Source organism: Corythoichthys intestinalis, chromosome 14 (genome assembly GCF_030265065.1).
Source record: "Corythoichthys intestinalis isolate RoL2023-P3 chromosome 14, ASM3026506v1, whole genome shotgun sequence".
In the NCBI taxonomy this organism is placed as follows: domain Eukaryota; kingdom Metazoa; phylum Chordata; class Actinopteri; order Syngnathiformes; family Syngnathidae; genus Corythoichthys; species Corythoichthys intestinalis.
In genome coordinates, this window is record NC_080408.1 from 31,835,738 (window position 1) to 31,857,810 (window position 22,073).

The window sequence follows — 22,073 nt, forward strand, 5'->3', positions numbered from 1 at the left end:
AGCAAATTTTCAGGAAACAGCAATGACTTTCTTTGTGGTGTCCTCCATTCAACCACACTCATTCTTGTTTAACGTCATGACTAATCATAGATACTCACCTCATTGAGAATTCTAAACTGTAATCTTTCACACAAATGGGATATAAGACAGAATTCAACATTTGCCGAGCAATTGTGCACTCACTTGAACTGGCAGAAGATGTCGGCATACTCTGCTGATATGCTGGAGGCCTGCAAGACGGTGACTCTAAAGGTGAATGTACTGCCTATCTTAAGGTGGGACAAAGCCTTCTCTGGCGAGAGTTCCAAAGGGAGATCCAGACCATATCCTGAGCTCTTCATAGGGCTGGGTGGAGGCTCTGGGGTAGCTACGTCGAATAACGGTAAAAACACGTTGGCCTTCTATGTTTGGCCCTCAGGTTAAAAAGTGAAAGTGCTTAGTCTCACCTTCACACGTGTTATTGTTGACTTCATCGGCAGAGATTCCTATTTCCGCATTTTGACCTTCACCTTCTACAATGCGAAGCTCCTCCTGTGAGGTGTTGGAGTGGGAAAGACCACCTGATGGACACGACTCCGTCTGGAACTGGAAGAATGGAAAAACAAAAACAGTTTGTAAGCAGTGTATAATTGTCTGCATCATGGGCCAGATTTACATGCAAGTCAAAACCCTTTCAAAATTGTTTGGGCGGTTATTTTTGGTTGTCATCTTTGAGTGCTATATAAATAAACTTGGTTTGACATGTCAGGCCATGTTAACATGATCAAACAGATGAATATGATTGCCTCTTTTCTAAGGCGAATATCTGAAGTACAGGAGGAAGTTGTTGTTTTTTTTTAATTCATGGCATAAAAACAATGTGTAAGACTTTTTCAGTGAAGAAGAAACTCATGCTTGCATTGGTGCTATGAAAGACTTTGAGTCAAAACATTTCATTTTATTTGAGCATGTTGTTGCACAGCAGTACATAAGGAAACAAATATGCATATACAGTGCTGCTCAAAAGTTTGTGAACCCCCTCAACATTTTGGAATTTTCTATTATTTCAACCTGATTTCCTAATCAATCAATTCAGTAGTTTTTTTTTTGTTTTTTTAACAGTTGTGTTGTCGAGACTAAATTAAAAAGAGTTTTCATCAACTGATGTAGGTGCAAAATTGAACTGTTTGGTCACAACCAAAACCGCCATGTCTGGCGAAAAGTCAACACTGCATACCACCAAAAGAACCTTCTCCCAACAGTGAAGCATGGAGGTGGGAATGTCAAGATCTGGGCTTGCTTTTCATCCTCAGGACCTGGACAACTCCACATAGTCCAGGGAATCATGAATTCTGAGGAATATTGTCAAATCCTAGAACATAACCTGACGCCATCTGTTTTGAAGTTAAAGCTTGGCAGAAGGTGGATCATGCAACATGATAATGATCCAAAGCATTCCAGCAATACAACCAAGGAATGGCTGAAAAAGAAGAAGATTCGTGTTCTGGACTGGCCCAGTCAAAGTCCTGACCTAAATCCCATTGAAATGCTGTGGCGGGACCTGAAGCGAGCAGTTCATGCCAGACGTCCATCAAACCTCTCTCAACTGACTGCGTTCTGCAAGGAAGAATGGGCAAAAATCCCCCAAAGTAGATGTGAGAGGCTGATTAGTCACTACAGAAACCGTTTGGTTGAGGTAATCTCTGCAAAAGGAGGCACAATATCCTATTAACTGAAGGGGTTCACATACTTTTGCACACATGATATCTGAGTTTTTCTTAAATCAACCACTTTTGTTAAATAAAGAATGACAATATAACTATTTCTTTTGTTTCAGTCCATTATTTGGAATGTCAGTATTGTGGATTTGGGTATAACTTAACATTTAATAAGGTTATTTTAGTTTTTTTTACAAAAAATCTGACCATCGCTGTGGGGTTCACAAACTTTCGAGCAGCACTGTACAGTGATCCCTCGTTTTTCGTGGTTAATGGGGACAAGAGCCCGCTGCGATAAGTGAAAAACCGTGGAGTAGCGCCCCCCCCATGTGTGTGTTCAATTTATTTATTCAGCTTCAGATTTGGAAAGGGATACATATACAGTATATCACAAAAGTGAGTACACCCCTCGCATTTCTGCAGATATTTAAGTATATCTTTCATGGGACAACACTGACAAAATGACAAGTAAATGGTGTTATACTTGTATAACGCTTTTTCACCTTTCAAGGCGCTCAAAGCGCTTTACACTACATCGCCATCCACCTACTGGCGACACAGCACCAGGAGCAACATGGGGTTCAGTATCTTGCTCAAGAATACTTAGGCGAGTTCATCACGGCAGAGAATCAAACCCACAACCTCTGGGTTGGGGGACAACTACTCTACCACTGAGCCACGCCATCCCAAGTAGTCTGTGTGCAGCGTATATAATAGAGTTAATTTATTTTCCCCACAAAATATAGCCATTAATATCTAAACCCCTGGCAACAAAAGTGAGTACACCCCTTAGAAACTACGTACATCCCTAAATGTCCAAATTGAGTACTGCTTGTCATTTTCCCTCCAAAATGTCATATGACTCATTACAAGTGTGCTGTCAGAATTGCTGCAGAGATTGAAGAGGTGGGGGTCAGTCTGTTAGTGCTCAGACCATACGCCACACTCTACATCAAATTGGTGTGTATGGCTGTCACCCCAGGAGGAAGCCTCTTCTAAAGACGGTACACAAGAAAGCCCGCAAACAGTTTGCTGAAGACATGTCAACAAAGCACACGGATTACTGGAACCATGTCCTATGGTCTGATGAGACCATTTTTTAATTGAAAAAAAATCTGCGATGCACTAAGGGCGCTGTATACATACGTATGCACAGAGATGCTCAATTAATTATCGGAATACCAAAATGTATAAAACACAAAAAAAATACATGTTTGTGCGGTTCGGCGGGGTGCGGGAAAGACGCATCATTTGTGTATTCATATTCTATGTTATTTTTCTTAGGAATAAACAAAAAAAAAGACAGTAGAAAATGTTTTCTACTATGTTTTCAATCGTGAAAATATACATTTTTTTAATCAATAAAACACGTGACTTTTTAGATTAAAATAAAGGTCTTTATGCTCACAAAATTGTGATTTTCTTTCTTTAAAACAAGGACTATACAGGATGTGCGCCTTGAATTTCTTAAAAATCTGACTATCACCTCAAAACATTTTCCTCAAAACCGTACAACAATTTTTTCTTCTCTGAACCTGGGCACTAATTTATCTTATATCTTTCACTGAAAGCACTGGAAGAGTTCACCTTCTCAAACTGTTTATCTTCAAAGGAGATCTTGGCGGTGCCTGACTGCCTTACACCAGAACCGTAATCTGGAGCTTCTTCATCCGCTGCAAAGATGACACAAGATTTAGATATAGGCTCTTTGTTATGTACTAAATACAATTTTTTAACAAACTTGATTGAACACTGACCGGAAATGGCCTGCACAGCCACTCTAAGGAAACCCTTTACTTCACCCTTCTCACTCACGATGGCCACACGATGGACCAATGGAACTGGATAGAGCAGGTTGCTCAAGTAAACAAATGCCCTGCGTAGAAGGATGGAAATAGGATTTTATCAGCGAATCTTTACAACGAGCATTGTGAGGGAACCGCTACTCACCTGCCAACCAGACGGAACCATGGAAAGCGGTCGTAGAAGGGATCCCCGCCGGTGAGAGCATGGTCACAGTCCTCTACGGCGCTGCTCGGGAGCTCAGCGGCTCGATCGTACATTTCTCTCATCAGATCCAGTCGCTGCCTACAGTATGTTGGAGCACAAATTAAAGTCTGAAAATTCCTGCACCAATGCCAAACTATCACGAAAGGATAGATGGACAACTGAAAATATTTACATACCTGAGCTTTTCTAGAGTCCAGTAATGCGTGGCTCCGTTCTTTTGGTCCTGTACTTCCACGGCCACGATGGTCCGAGGGAACGGTCTCCTCTCCCTCTCTTTGGTCTCGCTGGGAGGCAGCAAGTCAGCAGGCAGGGGGGAGTACAGGGTGTCTGTCAGAAGGACGAACTGGAACTGGACCTGACGATGTTGACATATCAGTTTAAATTCATCAGGGTGGCAAAAATTGTCATCCTAAGTAAAGACTGATTCATCAGTAGAAGTACAGTAAAATGTGCATGAAAAGAGATAATATAGTTGAATTTAGCTAGATTCCTCGATGTCTCTAAAAGATTAGGGCTGCAGCTATGGATTATTAAAGGAATCGATTAATCTATCAATTAGTTAGTTCGAACAATCGACTAATTGGATTAGGAACATTTAATGTGTTGCAGATTAAATTTTAAGAGTTGTAAAACAAAGGCTTGCTAAGAATACTTTCATAAGAGCATTAAATGTAAATACAAAATAAAAATTCCCGAGTGTTTTTTTCAAACTATGCAGAATCCAACTTTCATTTCACAAGTGCAATAAAGGCTTTTATAAATAAATTACAATACCTTAGGTTAGCTTCAAACGATATAAAAAAATAAATAAATGAGGATTAAAGTACAACAAAAGAACAACTGGCTAACATTTTTTTTACAATGCTCTTAACAAATCGTTCAAACACATCTTCCAACAAAAAAATAAAAAAATGTTTACAAATTCTGAAAATACCTCAAAACTAAATTACAAATGCATCAACAATCATATTAGCTCAAACAAAAACTTAGAACCTTATGTTGGTCTTAACAGGGAGCAGTTGGATCCAGCCATGTTAGATGAGTCATGTCATATTAATTATGACATATTAACTGTTGCCAGTGGGCAGTGTATCCACCCAAATGAATAAAACCAAATGCAAACAGTTTTAAAACAAACCATGACAACGCCACTCTAATTAAACGAATCCTCGAAGGAGCCAAATTTGATTCGAAGCTCCTTTCTAATTGAATTACGCGAGGTAATCAATTAATCATTGCTGCACTATAAAAGATTATTCCACTCAAAGTTAAATATCATCAGGTGTTTCCCCCACCTTCTTCTTTAATTCCACACTTATAGCATTGGCCTCCTTGAGGAAGATGGCATTGCCCCAAAGTAGATCCCGGAGTGAGGTGAACTGGTAAAAACGCCACTTTCGGAAGGCCCACAGTGCTAGCTCTGTCTCACGCTTGGTCCACGGCACTGGAAAGGGAATCACAAGTTACACATTACGTCACCATAACTCACTGACTGCCCTTGACTGTGTTTAAATTCAATTGAATGGGGAGGGTCGGATCTGATCAGTCATCGCTTTCAGCGGCATTAAAACACAATCATTCCCAATTCAAACAGATTGGATGTCAATTGAATTTTGTGTTCCAGATGACTTCACCTTCTTCCTCTGGTTCTTCTTCTTCCTCTGGTGATTCCAGGTAGCGAGAGTCCACCTGCTTCTGGAGAGCCTCCAGCTTACTCTCATAGTCCTAGAATAAGAAAACAATGTGTTCACAGTAACAGACAAACAGAATATGTTGTATTCTAATTACATGTTAACAAAGTATGTACTTACCAGTCTCTGTTGCTCAAGCAAGATACTGGCTTCTTCTCTTTCTTTACGATATTGATCCTCTAGCTCCTGCAGCCTGAAATGGAATTAACGTGATTTATTACTTTGAGGCCTTGGAAGAGGTCCAAAGTTTTTGTTGTTGTGAAAAAAGGGATCATTATTGATAAAAAATCTTGTATTGGAAGCACCTAAATATAATAAATGTGAAATAGGAATATTCCTGAATTGGCAGAATTGAAGACGCCATGATTATAACGAGATATTATCAAGTACTTGCCTGGTTTCGATCCAAAAACTCTATGTAGTATGTATCATCGAGTGTCAAGACACAGATGTGAATGGCCACAGCCGGATTTTGGGGGGGATTATATGGGTGAAACATGGTAATATTACAAGGCTTTGCAAAGCAGAAATCGCAGACATCAAGGGGTAGTCGAGATTTTCTTTTTCATATATTTACCCTTTTAAACTTTTTTTTTCAATTTTTCTTTGTTTGGATCGATTATTTATCATCTAACATAATGGAGGAAATGCGACAGTAACAAAAAAAATACAATTAAGTGATAGTTATGAGGTAGATATCCGTGACTTTTTTACAGACACCATTTTTTTTTTTATTGTGATGTAATTTGTTTAAAAGTTTAAAATATGCAAGGGAATAATTTTTTTTAAAGTCTTTTTTTTGTAAACTAAATTTAGACATCAATTAATGATTCTAAGCTAAAAATAACAGACATTTTGAATAATAAATATAATGAATTACCTTCTTTTTATGGCTATTTTGAAACAAAAGTAGTTGTGCGACATCTGTAAACGGGGGTTTCCAGGGTAAAACGGACAAATTAAAAATAGTTGGGGGGCTTAATGTGCCATGAATCTGCTATGGTAGCATATAGACATATTATTCTATCAAACACAATAGATGTTTTGGCTTAAAATACAGCAGTTTAGTTTGAAGATGGGTGCAAGAGCAGAAACTGCTTTTTCAGCCTTGTCTGTGTTTTCCGCCATATATACAGTATATACGTATATGTGTGTGTGTGTGTGGATGTATATATATATATATATATATATATATATATATATATATATATATATATATATATATATATATATATATATTCTATTTAATAATGTAATAAAAATGTGAAAACTACCGTATTTCAAAAACAAATGATGAAATAATACAAAAAGACATTCATCTTCTGAACCGCTTATCATCACGAGGGTGCTGCAGCCTACCCCAGCTAACTCTGAGCAGGAGGCAGAACACACCCTGAATTGGTTGCCAGCCAATCACAATCATTTAAAAAATATATATAATAAAAACTTAACACACAACTTCTTTAAATTTAGTTTCAATTGTATTTTCATTAAATAAGCGTTAAATCAAATGAAAGAATAAATATGCTAATTTAAGTTTTGTTTGTGTGCGTTTTTAAATCTTATTATATTTTTTATTACCGTAATTTTCGGACTATAAAGCGCACCTGACTCTAAGCCGCCACCTACCAAATTTGACACAAAAACGGCATTTGTTCATAGATAAGCCGCACTGGACTACAAACTGCAGCTGTCCTCACTGTGTTATGGAATATTTACATCAAAAGATATCAACCGGTAACACTTTATTTGACAGCAGCATCATAAGACCAAATGAACCACCATTGCTTCAAGAAGCTTCCTTTGCCCATCACTGCTCCCTTGAGGGAGACAGTCAATCTCTGCTGCCACCTGCTATTAAGACTGTTGTCATCCAACATGCCTAGCATGCATTGCAGCGCTACAGATGTAAATAACAATCTAAATTGATGTTCTGTGCTAATTATTTCTTCAGTTATTGTTCCAGTTCATTCATTAATTGCTTGTCATGGTATTTGGTAACACTTTTTTTGATAGTGGCGCCATTAGACTGTCATAAGACCATCATAATTATGACATGACACTGCCATGAGCATTAGTAAATGCTTATGACATATATCTTTTTGTGTCATCCGGCAAATTATCTCACTTTTGAATGGATGTAAATGATCCGAGCTGGACATAAATGGAGTTAGTGATATAATTTGCCAGGTGACACTTAATAACATCAGTCATATGCATTAATTAAAGCCAATGATAGTGTCATGTCATAATTATGACGGTCGTATGGCAGTCTCATGACACTGCTGTCAAATAAAGTGTTACCTCTTAACCCAATAAATCAACAAATAAGCCGCACTGGACTGTAAGCCGCAAAATTCAAAATGGGGGGTAAAAAGTAGCGGTTTATAGTCTGAGAAATTCGGTAATCTTGTTTTCCATTCATTTATGATATTTAAATGTCGCTGGGTATAAAGGTATATAACCGGGGCCTTTTACGCTCATGTATGGGCCCAATATCGGATACCTTTTTTTCAGCATTGTACATTGGAAACGAATATCCTTTAGTTCAAGGTATTATATGTTTAAAAATAAACACTTAGAAACACCTATGGGTACTTGTATTACTCCTTTTCAACATGCTTTTTCCTGTCATTATATAATGTGGATGCAGTGATATATCTTTGCCGTCTATACTGTACGAGATATGAAAAGTATGCAGCCAATGAATCGGCATCATCAAGGCACCTCTGCTCCATCTCCTGCTTCATGTCGATGCCTTGCTTCTCCAGCAATTCTCTCTGAGCAAAAGCCCAGTCGACAGGCTCCACTGGGGTCTCGGCGCACGGTGTCCTCTCGCGCTCCAGCCGAGCCTGCTCGGGGTCATTGAAGCGGAACACGTGACTCTTGCCCATGATGATGCGGTTTCCTACAATGTAAATAGCAAGTCAAATAATCCCATTTTATTGACAGAACAAAGCGTTGATTATTTAATTTTTTTCTTCAGTGATACCTGAGCGCAACACAGTTGGCGATGTCACTCGCTTCCCATTAACATACGTCTCTGCATCCTCGCAGGGCTCCAGAACCACACAACCTTTTGAATTAAAAAACATCACATAAGATGAAATAATAGTTTCCAATTATATTCTCTTAACATTAATTATTCTAATCATGTTCATTCTGGTAAATACCTTCTCCCTGAGGGCCTGTGGTGCTACTGAAGGTACAGTGCTCATCTCGGATAAAATGTCCACTGAGCACAATGTCCTGGCGTGCCTTGGCATCATCGCGACCGACCCTAATTGGGAGCAGATACATCATTTAAAGTGAAATGCGTATGGAATTTCCAAAAATAAACAATACTACACAATTTACTTTGTGATGCCGTCTTTAATATAGTACAGCAGACACTCAGACATCAGCGGGTCCTCGTTCAGGTTGACCAGATGCGGCGTCTGAACAAGAAAAAGAAATGCTGAAGAATATATTCTCATTTGGACTTTTTTATAGTTTAGACTCTTTACCTTTTTCGGGGAGAAAACACCAACGGTGCCGCCATCTTCTCGCATGGCAACACCCATCTCAGCAAGCAGGGCCTCTCTGCAAAAACACAGTCATGCTGTGAGTACCATTTTTTGCAGTATATGATTACTGACAGCCCTCCCAAGTCAAACAGATTGGATGTCGATCGCCATAGCAAATGAATTAGAATAAATTCTTAATAACTTAGAGCTATACTGCAATTTTGAATGAGTTGACATTCTTAACCTGGGTGTTTACAAGTCTGATTTGATGATCATGTTTCTCAATTGTGCTACATTAGAGCAAAAAAAGAGATAGAGATTGGTGTCCCGTGGGTCATGCAACATAACTGTAGCACTCACAGAAGAATTGAACCAACCTTTCCATGCGAATGGCCTCAGTACGTCGGAGTTTTTCTTCCCAAGTTTCGTTGAGTTCTGCAATGATTTTCTCTGTCTCCTATTGAGAAAAAAACATGAATGAGATAAAAATGGTCACACCTTATGTCGAGGAAACCCCATACAATTCCTGGAGGGATAAATGGACCTAAAAAAAATGTACACCTTGTAAATCAAATCCATTTTCCCTAATAAAATGAGATGGAATGTTAATAACTAATTGGCTGCTATTGACAGCGATTGGCATCTAATCCATTTTGGCATAGAGTGCTTGCAGTAATCAATCACTTGGCATCAATGGCACTGAAACGTGATCATTAACAGCCAGTTCAATTGGATTAGATATCAATGGCAGCCAATAACTTTAAGTAATTAATCCCTTCAGTCCTCGAAAATTCAACACGTTGATCCAAATAAATACCAAATGTTGTAAAATACTGTATATCGTGCTTTTATTCTTCAATCAGTTAATATAAACATCTTTGATGTGAAAGATGCTATAATGTAATAATATGTAGAAGATGAAAGGAAACATCAGTTACTTTGCTGAGTAACTAATTACTCTTACTGTGAGGTAACTGAGTTACTAACTCAAATACCTTTTTGGGAGAAGTAATTTGTAACTGTAACTAATTACTTTTTCAAGTAAGATTACCAACACTGTGCACTGTAAACTCTTGGTAAAAAATTATCAGAATTTTTCTCATTCAGTTTAATGGTGAAGAGTCTCAAAACCTATGACTACAGGTATTGTATTCATGTGTTGGATTTGTGCCTAGTGTTTGATGAGAAGGACAAGTGTTCTTATTTTGTATTTAATTGCCCCACTTAACCTGAGTGGCGACATATGAGAACCTCACACTTTATTCAAGTATTGTCTCAATGAAACATAAAACTAGGGAGTTAGTGCGCTTTAAAGGGACAGACGACACTTAAAGCCATTTTCTAATATTTCATACTGTTTCATTCATATGATAGGCAAAAATGGGAGTCTGGCCTGGTTGAAGTGATTTATCTGTGTGTGTGTGGTTTTTTTAAAAAAAATTTTATTTGATTGCAATCGCATTTGCAAGTTAAATAGTTCTTCAAATGGCAGGTTGTGAAAGTATCCGCCACTGAGAACTGCACCAGGAGATTACTCCATCCTGGTTCCAAAATGTGCTCCATCAATATATTATACATTAAACATACATGATATACTGTAAATAAAGCATTATATTAATCTATGCATGTGCATTTGCTGTGGTTCAGTACAACTCTTTTGTCGTCTAGCCATCTAGCCGGCTGAGATTGCGTTTCTCGGCTTGCGCGCAGGCAAAAGTCAGCTTCCTCACCTGGTCTTTTGCCCGCCCTTCCTCTTGACATCATTAATACCCATTGTCCCATGCACCTGCGTTCAAGTCTATCAGTGTTGAAGCGCATGGGTATAATTGATGTAACCAAATTAGGGCACTTTCACATTAGACCAAGAGGACCAACAACACTTGTAAATGACTTGTTGAAAAGGTTCAGCATTCACACTGCACCAACCAACCATCTCCCCCGCAACCCATCCCTGTCGGAAAAAAGGGGGTAAAAAACAACTGAAAAAAATGGAGCCACAGGTGCAGGCGTTTGTTTCCTTAATACTGTTACAACGACAAGGAAGTCGCCAGCTTCGTCAGGTTGTTAATCCTTTATTTTAGAACTACACAACACTGCTACTGTCCGCCATAGGCGACGCCAACAACAAACGAACATAGAAAGTGAAAGTATTCAACACCACGCTTCCACACTAGCACACGGTGCGTTCAGGAACAGCATGCAAAACACAACCATCAAATAAGAGCCCGATTATGTGTATCAAATGCAACTGCTAAGCACAGCACATTTGGCCATGGCTAATTGTCTGTCCTTTTGCAATTGTTGATTTTCTTTTTTTTTTTTGGGGAATAATTTTATTGTCATCATCATCGGTTTCATTGAAAATCATTGACAATTACAAAATGTGATATGATTTGCCCGAAGGAACCGAAGAAGAAGACAAAGGCGGACGGGAAGAAGCATATGCTTATCAGTTTCCCGTCCCCCATACAACTAAAGACGCATATTCAGACATGGTACATACATCAGATGGCCACAAAACTGTACAATAAACAATCTGGGTTTAGTAACTCAGCGTCCAGCCGCAGATCGATTAATTTCAGGGCGTACAAGGTTATGGCTCTGTCATGTCCCTGACATTTTTGCATCTGTTTGCTGTGGGAACATTTTGTTGTGGCTATGTGTGTGGCAAAAGTGATTATGTGTTATCACAGCTGGTGTGAGTAGCGACTCAAAATGCTTTTCTTATAAGTCTCTTAAAAGGATACATTGCTAAGGTGTACATGGTGGCAACAACTGGCGCACACAAAGATCCCTGTAAAAATTTCATCAGACATGACGTCTCCACAGCGAAAAACATGCTTATTTTTCGTTTTATACAGTATCTTTTCCATATACTCAGTAAACTAGACATTTGAATCAGGAGCTCGGTAGACACAGCAGATAATTATGTTTTTACGTGTCATGTTATACTGTATCTGTGCAAATTAAAGTCAGAGCCTTTCTTATCTTTAGTAGATAATCCTTAATGTGTTCAAGACTCTTGTAGAGACTCCTGCCGTTGATAAGTTTCAGTTTAACGTCCACATCCACGAGTTGTTATACTGGTCCGCTGTGTAGTATTTACAGTTATCCAGCTATTGTAGAAGTTGTGGTCCAGAAGTGTAGTTTCAGATGTCATCATTAATTTTTGTCAGCTAATAAGACTTGTAATAGCTTTAATCTTCATATCTTGCATCTTGACAAGGATCCTGCAATCCGAGACCCAGGTGTTGGCTATTTTCCCAGCTTTCTTGAGTTGACATGCTTTTCTTGCAATTTCACCATTTCGGCGAGTCAAGTTGTCATTCAAAATAATCTTCGACCCTTTCAGGTGGCGGCGCTGGTTAAGCAGGGCAGTCTTGGTCTTGTGGTCTGCAGCTTCATGAGCACCGTCGCTGGTCCTCTCCCCCCAGATGGGAGCAGAAAGCAGCGACGGATGTCCAGCGGTTCCATGTTTATTCCATACTCTTTCAGCTTAGCAATTGCCAGTTGCGCCACTGTGTCACCTGGGCTAGGCGTCAGTTGTAATCCAGAAATGATGAGCTCATTTGCGTGTCGGCACTGGTCGAGATCGTCAGCCAAAAATTCCAGCCTCTTGATGCGAACATCTCTCTCCTCGACCGCCTGCTTGAGTTTCTCGTTTTCAGCGGGAATTAACTGGAGCCCTCTGACGATTTCTTGATTCTGGTTTTGAATCAAACCAGTCAAGGAGACCTCCAATTTCTGTATGGAGGATTTTATTTCATCCAAGTCTCCAGGTTTCAAATTCTTTGGAGCCATAGTGGCAGTCGAGCTTGCTGGCCCTGAGCGCTTATCGGTTAAGATAAGAGAGTGCTTCAGGAGCTCAGACAGTGCGTCTGTACACGGTGAAGTTCAGCCACGGAATGATTCTGAATAGCGTCCGTGCTGTACTTCTGTTTCCAAGGATGCACTGCGTGTAGCGTCACAGCCTGGAACATCACAGCTCCACACTGTGAAACTGCACGTAACATAGCAAAAGCCCATCCTGCTCTATTTGCATTCACAAGCGAAGCAGGGTGCGTTTAAAGTGGACTGAGACCCACGATTTTTGAGCGGACCAGTGTTCATTTGTTTGGTTCAAACTACAGTTCGGATGCGTATTCACATTTACAAAACGAAGCGGACTATCTGAGAAAAAGAACTCTGCTAGTGTGAAAGTGCCCTAAAAGTGGTGTTATTTTTTTTGCGTTTAAACATGATTTTCTCCTTTATTAGAGGTCAAAGAAATTTGCATACTTAAATATTTTGAGCAACTGTCTTTCACATGAAGGTCATGTATACCATACTAGGTGGTGTCTGTCACTTTGGGTCAAAGCAACGCTTCCAAGCAGCCTACCTTCAGCCTCTCGATGGCCTCCTCGCTAGCCGGGCTGAAAATGCGATCGTGGAGGTTGCTGATGGAGGCGGCCCGACTGGACATGGCCGACAATGAAGGGGAGGGGCTCATGCCCGTCATGGCATTGGTCACTGTGGAGAGATCACCCCTTTGATTGACAGCCTGGCGATCATTCACAAAGTTCTTGTAATCGCACAGGTCTGTCAGAAAGAGATGGACGGACGGAAGGAAGGTGGGAAAGGACAATCATCGAGGAAAACACCGGGGGGACGGGACACGCAGAGTCACGTATAAGAGGAAGCAAACGAGGGGGAAACAGGGAGGAATAGAAAAAAAGAAGAGAAAGCTCAAATAAATAGTGTTATGTCCTCTGGTCTTATGTTGACTACTTTTTGGGTTTAATTTCTTTCTAAGATTGTACATTGTTCATCCGTCCACAGGATGTCGCTATTCTAACTCAGAATCTTAAGTTTTTCTTTGGTATTGCTGTTTGCGCTCGGCTTCCCCTAGTGGCGACTTGCTGTAAGCAGCAGGCAGAAAGAACTTTTTATTTCAGTTGGAAAAGAGGCCTTGAGGTGTTAAGACGTTACACACCTCCTCTGCACCATACATCGTTGGGAACCCTTGACAAAACAAAATCTGTAAGTTTGTACGTTTTAACAATGGGTTAGATGTAATTTTGATGTGTCTATTCTGTTATTTTGTTGTTATTTATGTATGTTTCAGTTTTACCAGCCACACACACACACGCGCACACGTTCACGCGAAGAAATAAATGAGAGGAAGGAGTTTGGGCCTCCATTTTTCTTTGTTGGTTTAGCTCGCTGCCAAAGTCGAGTAGCCATACGCTCGGCTGAGGGCAGAAGAGTAAAAAGATTTTCAACACATCAAGCACCCAAGATGTCTCAGCAAGAAGTTTCACCACCTATCAGCCAAGTGGTCACTAGGTCGGAGGCCAGTCATTCTCATTCTTCACGCCGGTCCAGAACGAGCCAAGCTGCTGCACAAGCACGAGCAGACGCCGAAGCTGCCTACGCCAGAGCACGGTACGCCAAACGCCAAATCGACATGGAGGTCGAGAAGGCACGCATCGAGGCAACACTACACGCTCTGAAGACGGAAGGTGAAGCAGAAGCAGCGCTCGCCGCAGCTAAAGTTTGGGAGGCGACGTTCGAAGAAGAGGAGCACGCCAAAGTCGACCTCAGCGAGCAAGGGGTATTTTCCAAGACACCCCCCTCCATCAGGCGTGCACAAGAGTATGTGCATGCTCACTTTGACGACCAGCGTGTGCAAGCAGATGGCACACAAACGCCAAACAATGAGCACCTGGTTAGGCACAATGACTCTCAACAACCACAAAATAGCCCAAAATCAGCTGGTGCTTTTCCACATGTGCGTCACATCGACATCGCTGACGAAGAGCATCTCCAATCTCATCGTGCGAGAACGGACATCTCACACCAGCCTACTCCTTCAGCAACCCCACAAAGTGAACTGTCCAATTTAGCAGCCTATCTAGCACGGCGTGATCTGCTGACATCGGGGTTCAAGGTTTTCGACAACCGGCCAGAGTCCTACCTGTCCTGGAAGTCCATGTTCTGCAACGCGACGGAAGGCCTCAATCTCAAGCCCAGCGAAGAGCTCGACCTTCTCACCAAGTGGCTCGGCGGGGAGTCTCTTCAACACGCTCAGAGGATCAGGGCGGTCCACGTGAGTAATCCGCAGGCAGGTCTCCAGCGTCTGTGGCAGCGGCTAGACAAGACTTATGGCTCTCCAGAGGTAATTGAATCCTCACTCTTCCAACGGTTGCAGACTTTTCCAAGAATCTCCAACAAAGACACTCACTTACTGCAGGAGCTTGCTGATCTTCTGTTAGAGCTATCGTATGCCAAAAGTGAAAGTTATTTGCCGGGTCTTAGCTTTCTCGACACACCAAGGGGCATAAACCCGATAGTTGAAAAACTCCCATATGGACTCCAGGAGTCATGGGTTACACAAGGTACCAAATACAAAAGGGAAAACGGTGCAGTCTATCCACCTTTTTCGTATTTTGTGCGGTTCGTAAATGACTACGCTGAAATGAGAACAGACCCTAGCTTTATGTTACAGTGTTCAAACGTAATAAATCCAAGGGTTGATAAGACATCAGTAAGACGAGACAAATACAGAGTTCCATTGGCGGTGAATAAAATAGAGATCAGTCCGGCTAAATTGACAGCACCCGATCCAGACAAACAATGTCCTATCCACCAAAAACCACATTCACTCGTCAAATGCAGGGGGTTTAGAATGAAAACACTAGACGAAAGAAAGAACATTCTCAAAGAGCACGCCATTTGTTTTAAATGTTGTGCGTCCACAAATCACAGGGCTCGAGACTGTAAAGCTATTATCCAATGCGCAGAATGTGATAGCGATGCTCATGTGTCTGCCATGCATGTCGGTCCACCTCCATGGACACCTCAAGACTTTAATCCCCCAACCCAGAGTCACGGCGGGGAGTCTGAGGGCCCAAATCCTGTGAACACAGCCAGTTGCACAGAAGTATGTGGGCAAGGCGTAAAAGGAAAATCATGCTCAAAGATCTGTTTAGTTAATGTATATCGCCGAACTTCTCCAGAAAAGAAAAAGAGGGTATATGCCATGTTGGATGATCAGAGCAATTCATCCTTAGCCAGATCTGCGTTTTTTGACATGTTTAATGTGCAAGGTACCATATTCCCATACACCACGAGAACATGTGCAGGTTTATCAGAGACACAAGGTCGTAAAGCTGATGGCTTTGTTGTAGAAGATGTAGATGGTAAGGTCTCCATGATGCTGCCTACAATAACAGAATGTGATCAGATTCCAGATAATAGAGACGAAATTCCCAGCCCTGAGGTAGCAGCAGCTCACCCTCATTTGCGATCAATCGCTTCACAGATTCCTCCTCTCGACCCATCGGCAGACATTCTTCTGCTCCTGGGAAGGGACATCATTCAGGCTCATAAAGTTCGTGGTCAGGTAAATGGGCCAAACAATGCACCTCATGCCCAGCGTCTCGATTTAGGATGGGTTGTCATAGGTGATGTCTGTCTCTCTGGAGCTCATAAACCCACATTGAACTCATTTAAGACGAACGTTCTAAACAGTGGACGTCCCACGTTCCTCAGTCCTTGCGAAAACACAATCGTTATCAAAGAGAAATACACCAAAAACGATCCACTAAACACACAAGCGGAACTAGGACAACATATTTTCCAACAAACAACAAATGACGACAAAGTTGCACTTTCGGCAGAAGATGCGTTGTTCCTAGACATTATGCACAACAACTTTGCTAAAGATGAGGCGAATAACTGGGTAGCTCCACTTCCATTCCGCTCACCTAGGCGGCGCCTACCTGACAATCGGGAGCAGGCCTACAATCGTTTAATGTCGCTCCGCAAAACGCTGAGAAGAAAACCTGAAATGAGAGCGCATTACGCTGAGTTTATGGAGAAAATATTCAGCAAGGGCCATGCCGAACCAGCGCCCGCACTGGCGCCAGATCAAGAGTGCTGGTATCTCCCTAGTTTTGGCGTTTACCACCCGCAAAAGCCAGAAAAAATTAGGGTAGTCTTTGATTCGAGTGCTCAACTTGACAATGTTTCTCTCAATGACGTGCTCCTCAAGGGACCAGATCTTAACAACACTCTCGTAGGAGTTCTGATGCGGTTTAGGTCCGACCCATACGCCGTTATGGCAGATGTGGAGCATATGTTTCACAACTTTATAGTACGAGAAGACCACCGTAACTACCTTCGTTTCTTGTGGTTCCAAAATCATGACCTTGATGGAAAAGTGCAAGAATTTAGGATGACTGTCCATGTGTTTGGTAATTGTCCTTCCCCATCAGTCGCCATCTTTGGACTGAAAAGAACAGCCATAGAAGGAGAAATGGAATTTGGCAGTGACGCAAAAGAATTCATTGAACGGCACTTCTATGTAGATGATGGGCTAAAGTCATTCTCTTCCATAGAGCAGGCCATTGATGTTCTTAGTAGGGCACAGAAGATGCTGGCTCAGTGTAACATACGCCTGCACAAAATCTCATCCAATTGTCCTCTCATAACAGGAGCCTTTCCAACCGAAGATCGTGCTGTAGGCATGCAAGGTCTTGACATTGGGCAGACTACCCCACCAATGCAGCGCAGTTTGGGCTTAGGATGGGAGCTGTCGACTGACCAATTCAAGTTCCAAGTAAGAGTAAATGAAAGGCCGTTCACAAAAAGGGGAGTTCTGTCAGTTATCAACAGTGTGTTCGACCCACTTGGTTTTGCTATTCCAGTAATCGTAGGGGGTAGAACCATACTCAGAGACATTTCCACAAATGTTTCAGAGTGGGACACTGAACTGCCAAAAGACAAATTAGAACAGTGGCAAAAGTGGAAAAGTTCCCTCGGACACCTACAACATCTTGAAATTCCCAGAATGTACACTTCAATACCGCTGTCTGCAGCCCAAAGAATAGAGATTGACGTTTTTTGTGATGCTTCCACAAAAGCCGTAGGTGCAGTAGCATACCTCAAACTCACAAATGAGGACGGACACAGCGAAGTGGGATTCCTCCTCGGCAAAGCACGTTTAGCTCCTAAACCAGACATCACCATACCCCGACTTGAACTCTGTGCAGCAGTCCTGGCCGTGGAAGTAGCAGAGTTGGTTCTAGAGGAGCTGGATGTCACAGTCGATCAGGTGAATCTTTACACAGACTCAAAGGTAGTGCTTGGGTACATCTCAAACACCAAGAGACGCTTTCACGTTTATGTGCACAACAGAGTCGAACGCATCAGGCGCTTTGCACAAACTCACCAGAGCCATTACGTGCCCACACACTTAAATCCGGCAGACCATGCCACACGAGCGTTGCCCGCTGAGCAGCTCTCCAGCTCCACCTGGCTCAGAGGCCCAGCTTTCCTCTCCAGGTTGGACCAAAGTCAAGTTCGAAGTCAAACCTTCGATCTCATAGACCCAGAGACTGACTGTGAGTTGCGTCCTGAGGTAACAACTTGCACTACCACCCTATCAAAAGGCCAGTTTAATAGTGCCAGATTTGAAAGGTTTTCAAGTTGGAAGGTGCTGCAAAAGGCTATTGCCAAACTCCAACATATAGCTCAATCATTCAAGAACAACTCTGAGGTTTCCTGTCGTGGCTGGCACAACTGCAACAAACATTTAACTGAAAAGTCACTGCAACTAGCCAAGACCACGATCATTCGCACCGTTCAAAGAGAGGTCTTCGCAGAAGATATTGGATGCATTGAAAAAGGCACAGCTCTAAAAAACTCAAGTCCACTCAGCAAACTGAATCCATTTGTTGACACGCAAGGGCTCCTTAAAGTTGGAGGCCGACTAAAGAAAGCACAGTTGTCTGCAGAAGAAACCAATCCCATACTCGTCCCTGGAAAGCATCATCTTGCTCAGCTCATAATAAGACACTTTCACGAAAAATTATGTCACCAGGGAAGGCATTTCACGGAGGGAGCAGTCAGAGCAGGGGGCTTTTGGATTGTGGGAGGAAAAAGAGCAGTAAGCAGTGTGATTTTCAAGTGCATCCCATGCCGCAAATTAAGGGGCAGGCAACCTGAACAGATAATGGCTGAACTTCCTGAGGACAGGCTGTCCACGGACCCTCCTTTCACAAATGTAGGCCTTGATGTGTTCGGTCCCTGGTCCGTTACAGTGAGAAAAACGCGTGGTGCTAATGCAGATGCTAAAAGATGGGCAGTCATATTCACCTGCATGAGTACACGTGCAATTCATATTGAAGTGATTGAGTCAATGGACACATCGTCATTCATTAATGCACTGCGTCGTTTCTTTGCCATCCGAGGTGGTGCCAAACTCTTGAGATCTGATTGTGGGACAAATTTTGTGAGTGCCTGCAAAGAGCTCCAAATAGACAAACTAGGCTGTCACAATGACAAAATAGGCACATTCTTGAAAGACAGTGCGTGCAAATGGCAGTTTAATCCTCCACATGCATCCCATATGGCTGGTTCCTGGGAACGCATGATCGGCGTCACCCGAAAAATCCTCAATGCAATGCTCCTTGAACATCCATATGGGAAGCTCACACATGAAGTACTCGTGACATTGTTAGCTGAAGTCACCGCAATTGTAAATGCACGCCCGCTAACGGCTGTTTCTACAGATCCCGAAAACCCAGTCATTCTTACTCCTGCGATGCTACTCACGCAAAAGGTTGGCACACCACCGATTCCACCAGGGCAGTTTCAGACCAGTGACCTATTCAAAGCCCAATGGAAGCGCGTGCAGTACTTAGCTAATGTTTTCTGGAGTCGTTGGCAGAAAGAATACATCGCAGGCTTGCAGGTTCGTCGCAAGTGGAAAATAAAAAAGCCGAACCTTCAAATGGGCGACGTTGTTTTAATGAGGGAGTCTCTAGAACATAGGAATAATTGGCCACTCGGACTGATCACAAAATCTTTCCCAAGTGAGGACGGTAATGTCAGAAAAGTTGAGGTTAAGATTTGCCGAAACGGCGAGAATAGGTTTTACATTCGCCCAATTCGTGAAGTTGTGCTTTTGATGTCTAAGGATAGCATGTAAAACGAGTTGTTGTTTTGTATCGTTCATTAGTTAAGGGCTGACATCTTGCAGATGTCAGGCGGGGAGTGTTATGTCCTCTGGTCTTATGTTGACTACTTTTTGGGTTTAATTTCTTTCTAAGATTGTACATTGTTCATCCGTCCACAGGATGTCGCTATTCTAACTCAGAATCTTAAGTTTTTCTTTGGTATTGCTGTTTGCGCTCGGCTTCCCCTAGTGGCGACTTGCTGTAAGCAGCAGGCAGAAAGAACTTTTTATTTCAGTTGGAAAAGAGGCCTTGAGGTGTTAAGACGTTACACACCTCCTCTGCACCATACATCGTTGGGAACCCTTGACAAAACAAAATCTGTAAGTTTGTACGTTTTAACAATGGGTTAGATGTAATTTTGATGTGTCTATTCTGTTATTTTGTTGTTATTTATGTATGTTTCAGTTTTACCAGCCACACACACACACGCGCACACGTTCACGCGAAGAAATAAATGAGAGGAAGGAGTTTGGGCCTCCATTTTTCTTTGTTGGTTTAGCTCGCTGCCAAAGTCGAGTAGCCATACGCTCGGCTGAGGGCAGAAGAAATAGAATTGTGGATTGTAGCAAAGCCAGTGCAAATGAATAGAAATGAACAGATTTTTTTTAATCACCTAACTTTCACTTAACTACGTACAGACAAACGAATGACAGATTAAAGGAAAACATAACTTTCAAGTGTTTTCAGCACACCCTTATACTGAAAATTCTCAACAATTCTCAATACAGTGTATCACAAAAGTGAGTACACTCCTCGCATTTCTGCAGATATTTAAGTATATCTTTTCATGGGACAACACTGACAAAATGACACTTTCACACAACGAAAAGTAGTCTGTGTGCATCTTATATAATAATTTATTTTCCCCTCAAAATTACTCATAATATAGCCATTAATATCTAAACCCCTGGCAACAAAACTGAGTATGTCCAAATTGAGTACTGCTTGCCATACCTGCCATACGCCGCACTCTACATCAAAGTGGTGTGCATAGCTGTCACCACAGGAGGAAGCCTCTCTTGAAGACAGTACACAAGAAAGTAGAGCTGGGAATCTTTGGGCACCTAACGATTCGATTACGATTACGATTCAGATGGTCCGATTCGATTCTAAAACGATTATTGATACAACCCCCCCCCCCCCCTTTTTTTTATTTCTTTAAAAAAAAAATTTTATTAAATATTTTGTACATTTGTTCCAAAATTGTTCAAAAATACTCTCAGGCTAAACCAAACTACTATTTCAGTATCAAGTTAACATATAGCAGTAAACAAATATACAAAAATAACAGTAAATAAAAAAACTCCAGTCCCCATTCTGTATCAGCAGCTTTAAACTACATTCAATTAATTTAATGTTGTGAATCAACCGTTAAAGTTGTTAAAATTGCTCCCGTTAATCCATAATTTCCCTTTTGTCAACTTTCGACATGTGAAAGTTTTAAAACTATTTTAAAGATAGATTCAAGTCAATATTTTACCGATTTAGGAGTATTTTAGATAAAAAGTTAATTAGGTTTGCTTGGAAGGTTCGCTACAACAGCCTTGCAGAGAAGTGTACTGCTTTAAGATGGCGGCCGTTTACTACGTCTGCATCTAGCTTTTTTGTAGATGTGCTGCAAACGCTACCGCTACCGTAGTACCGTAGTCTTATATAAATGATATCTACCGTAACATTATGTGGATGACGTACTTTTGTAGCAGCTTCAGGTATGTTGTTGTGTTTTTTTATCTCGTGGCATGAGTTGAGCTAGAGCCGTGAGTTGAGCATTGGCATTACCCGAGGGGCCGGGTAATGAGAAGCATGATGTTTAGTTACTCTCGCTCCGTTGCTCATTGACCGCGCGGCGCGCTGAGTGTGTTGTACTTCCGCTTTACTTGGCATATTTCAATAATCGGAATTTGGATGTTTGTGAATCGTTCTCGAATCTTCCACGGCCGAATCGCGAATAATCTAAGAATCGGAAATTTTGCACACCTCTACAAGAAAGCCCGAAAAAAGTTTGCTGAAGACATGTCAACAAAGCACATGGATTACTGGAACCATGTACTATGGTCTGATGAGACGGGCAGGCTTTCTTGTGTACCGTCTTCAGAAGAGGCTTCCTCCTGGGGTGACAGCCATGCACACCAATTTAATGTAGAGTGCGGCCTATGGCCTGAGCAC

At 41.7% G+C, this 22,073-nt stretch overlaps 2 protein-coding genes across 9 annotated transcripts in view; one reads left to right on the forward strand and one right to left on the reverse strand.

The window, feature by feature from the left end:
• kif1ab (kinesin family member 1Ab) overlaps positions 1-22,073 on the reverse strand; it is a 66,566-nt gene that overhangs the window by 25,946 nt on the left and 18,547 nt on the right. For 3 of the 7 annotated variants that reach the window (XM_057856953.1, XM_057856954.1, XM_057856952.1), the window contains exons 14-28: positions 13,283-13,482; positions 9,282-9,361; positions 8,756-8,980; positions 8,572-8,678; positions 8,391-8,474; positions 8,126-8,306; positions 5,519-5,591; positions 5,342-5,432; positions 5,003-5,151; positions 3,884-4,062; positions 3,648-3,785; positions 3,455-3,573; positions 3,285-3,370; positions 447-585; positions 184-367 (exon numbers count right to left, since the gene is read on the reverse strand). In XM_057856953.1, coding sequence (XP_057712936.1) covers positions 184-367; positions 447-585; positions 3,285-3,370; positions 3,455-3,573; positions 3,648-3,785; positions 3,884-4,062; positions 5,003-5,151; positions 5,342-5,432; positions 5,519-5,591; positions 8,126-8,306; positions 8,391-8,474; positions 8,572-8,678; positions 8,756-8,980; positions 9,282-9,361; positions 13,283-13,482 — 2,035 coding nt within the window. The remainder of the gene's footprint in view (positions 1-183; positions 368-446; positions 586-3,284; positions 3,371-3,454; positions 3,574-3,647; positions 3,786-3,883; positions 4,063-5,002; positions 5,152-5,341; positions 5,433-5,518; positions 5,592-8,125; positions 8,307-8,390; positions 8,475-8,571; positions 8,679-8,755; positions 8,981-9,281; positions 9,362-13,282; positions 13,483-22,073) is intronic. The other 4 variants (XM_057856958.1, XM_057856957.1, XM_057856956.1 and 1 more) reach the window with 2 other exon arrangements.
• On the forward strand, positions 18,289-20,397 carry LOC130929629 (uncharacterized). Of its 2 annotated transcripts, none has more exons than XM_057856959.1 (2): positions 18,289-20,227; positions 20,313-20,397. In XM_057856959.1, the coding sequence occupies exon 1, from the start codon at positions 18,902-18,904 to the stop codon at positions 19,877-19,879; it is 978 nt and encodes a 325-aa protein (XP_057712942.1). In that variant the 5' UTR covers positions 18,289-18,901; the 3' UTR covers positions 19,880-20,227; positions 20,313-20,397. The 2 variants fall into 2 exon arrangements, with proteins under 2 accessions (XP_057712942.1, XP_057712944.1); XM_057856961.1 differs by having other exon boundaries at positions 20,322-20,381.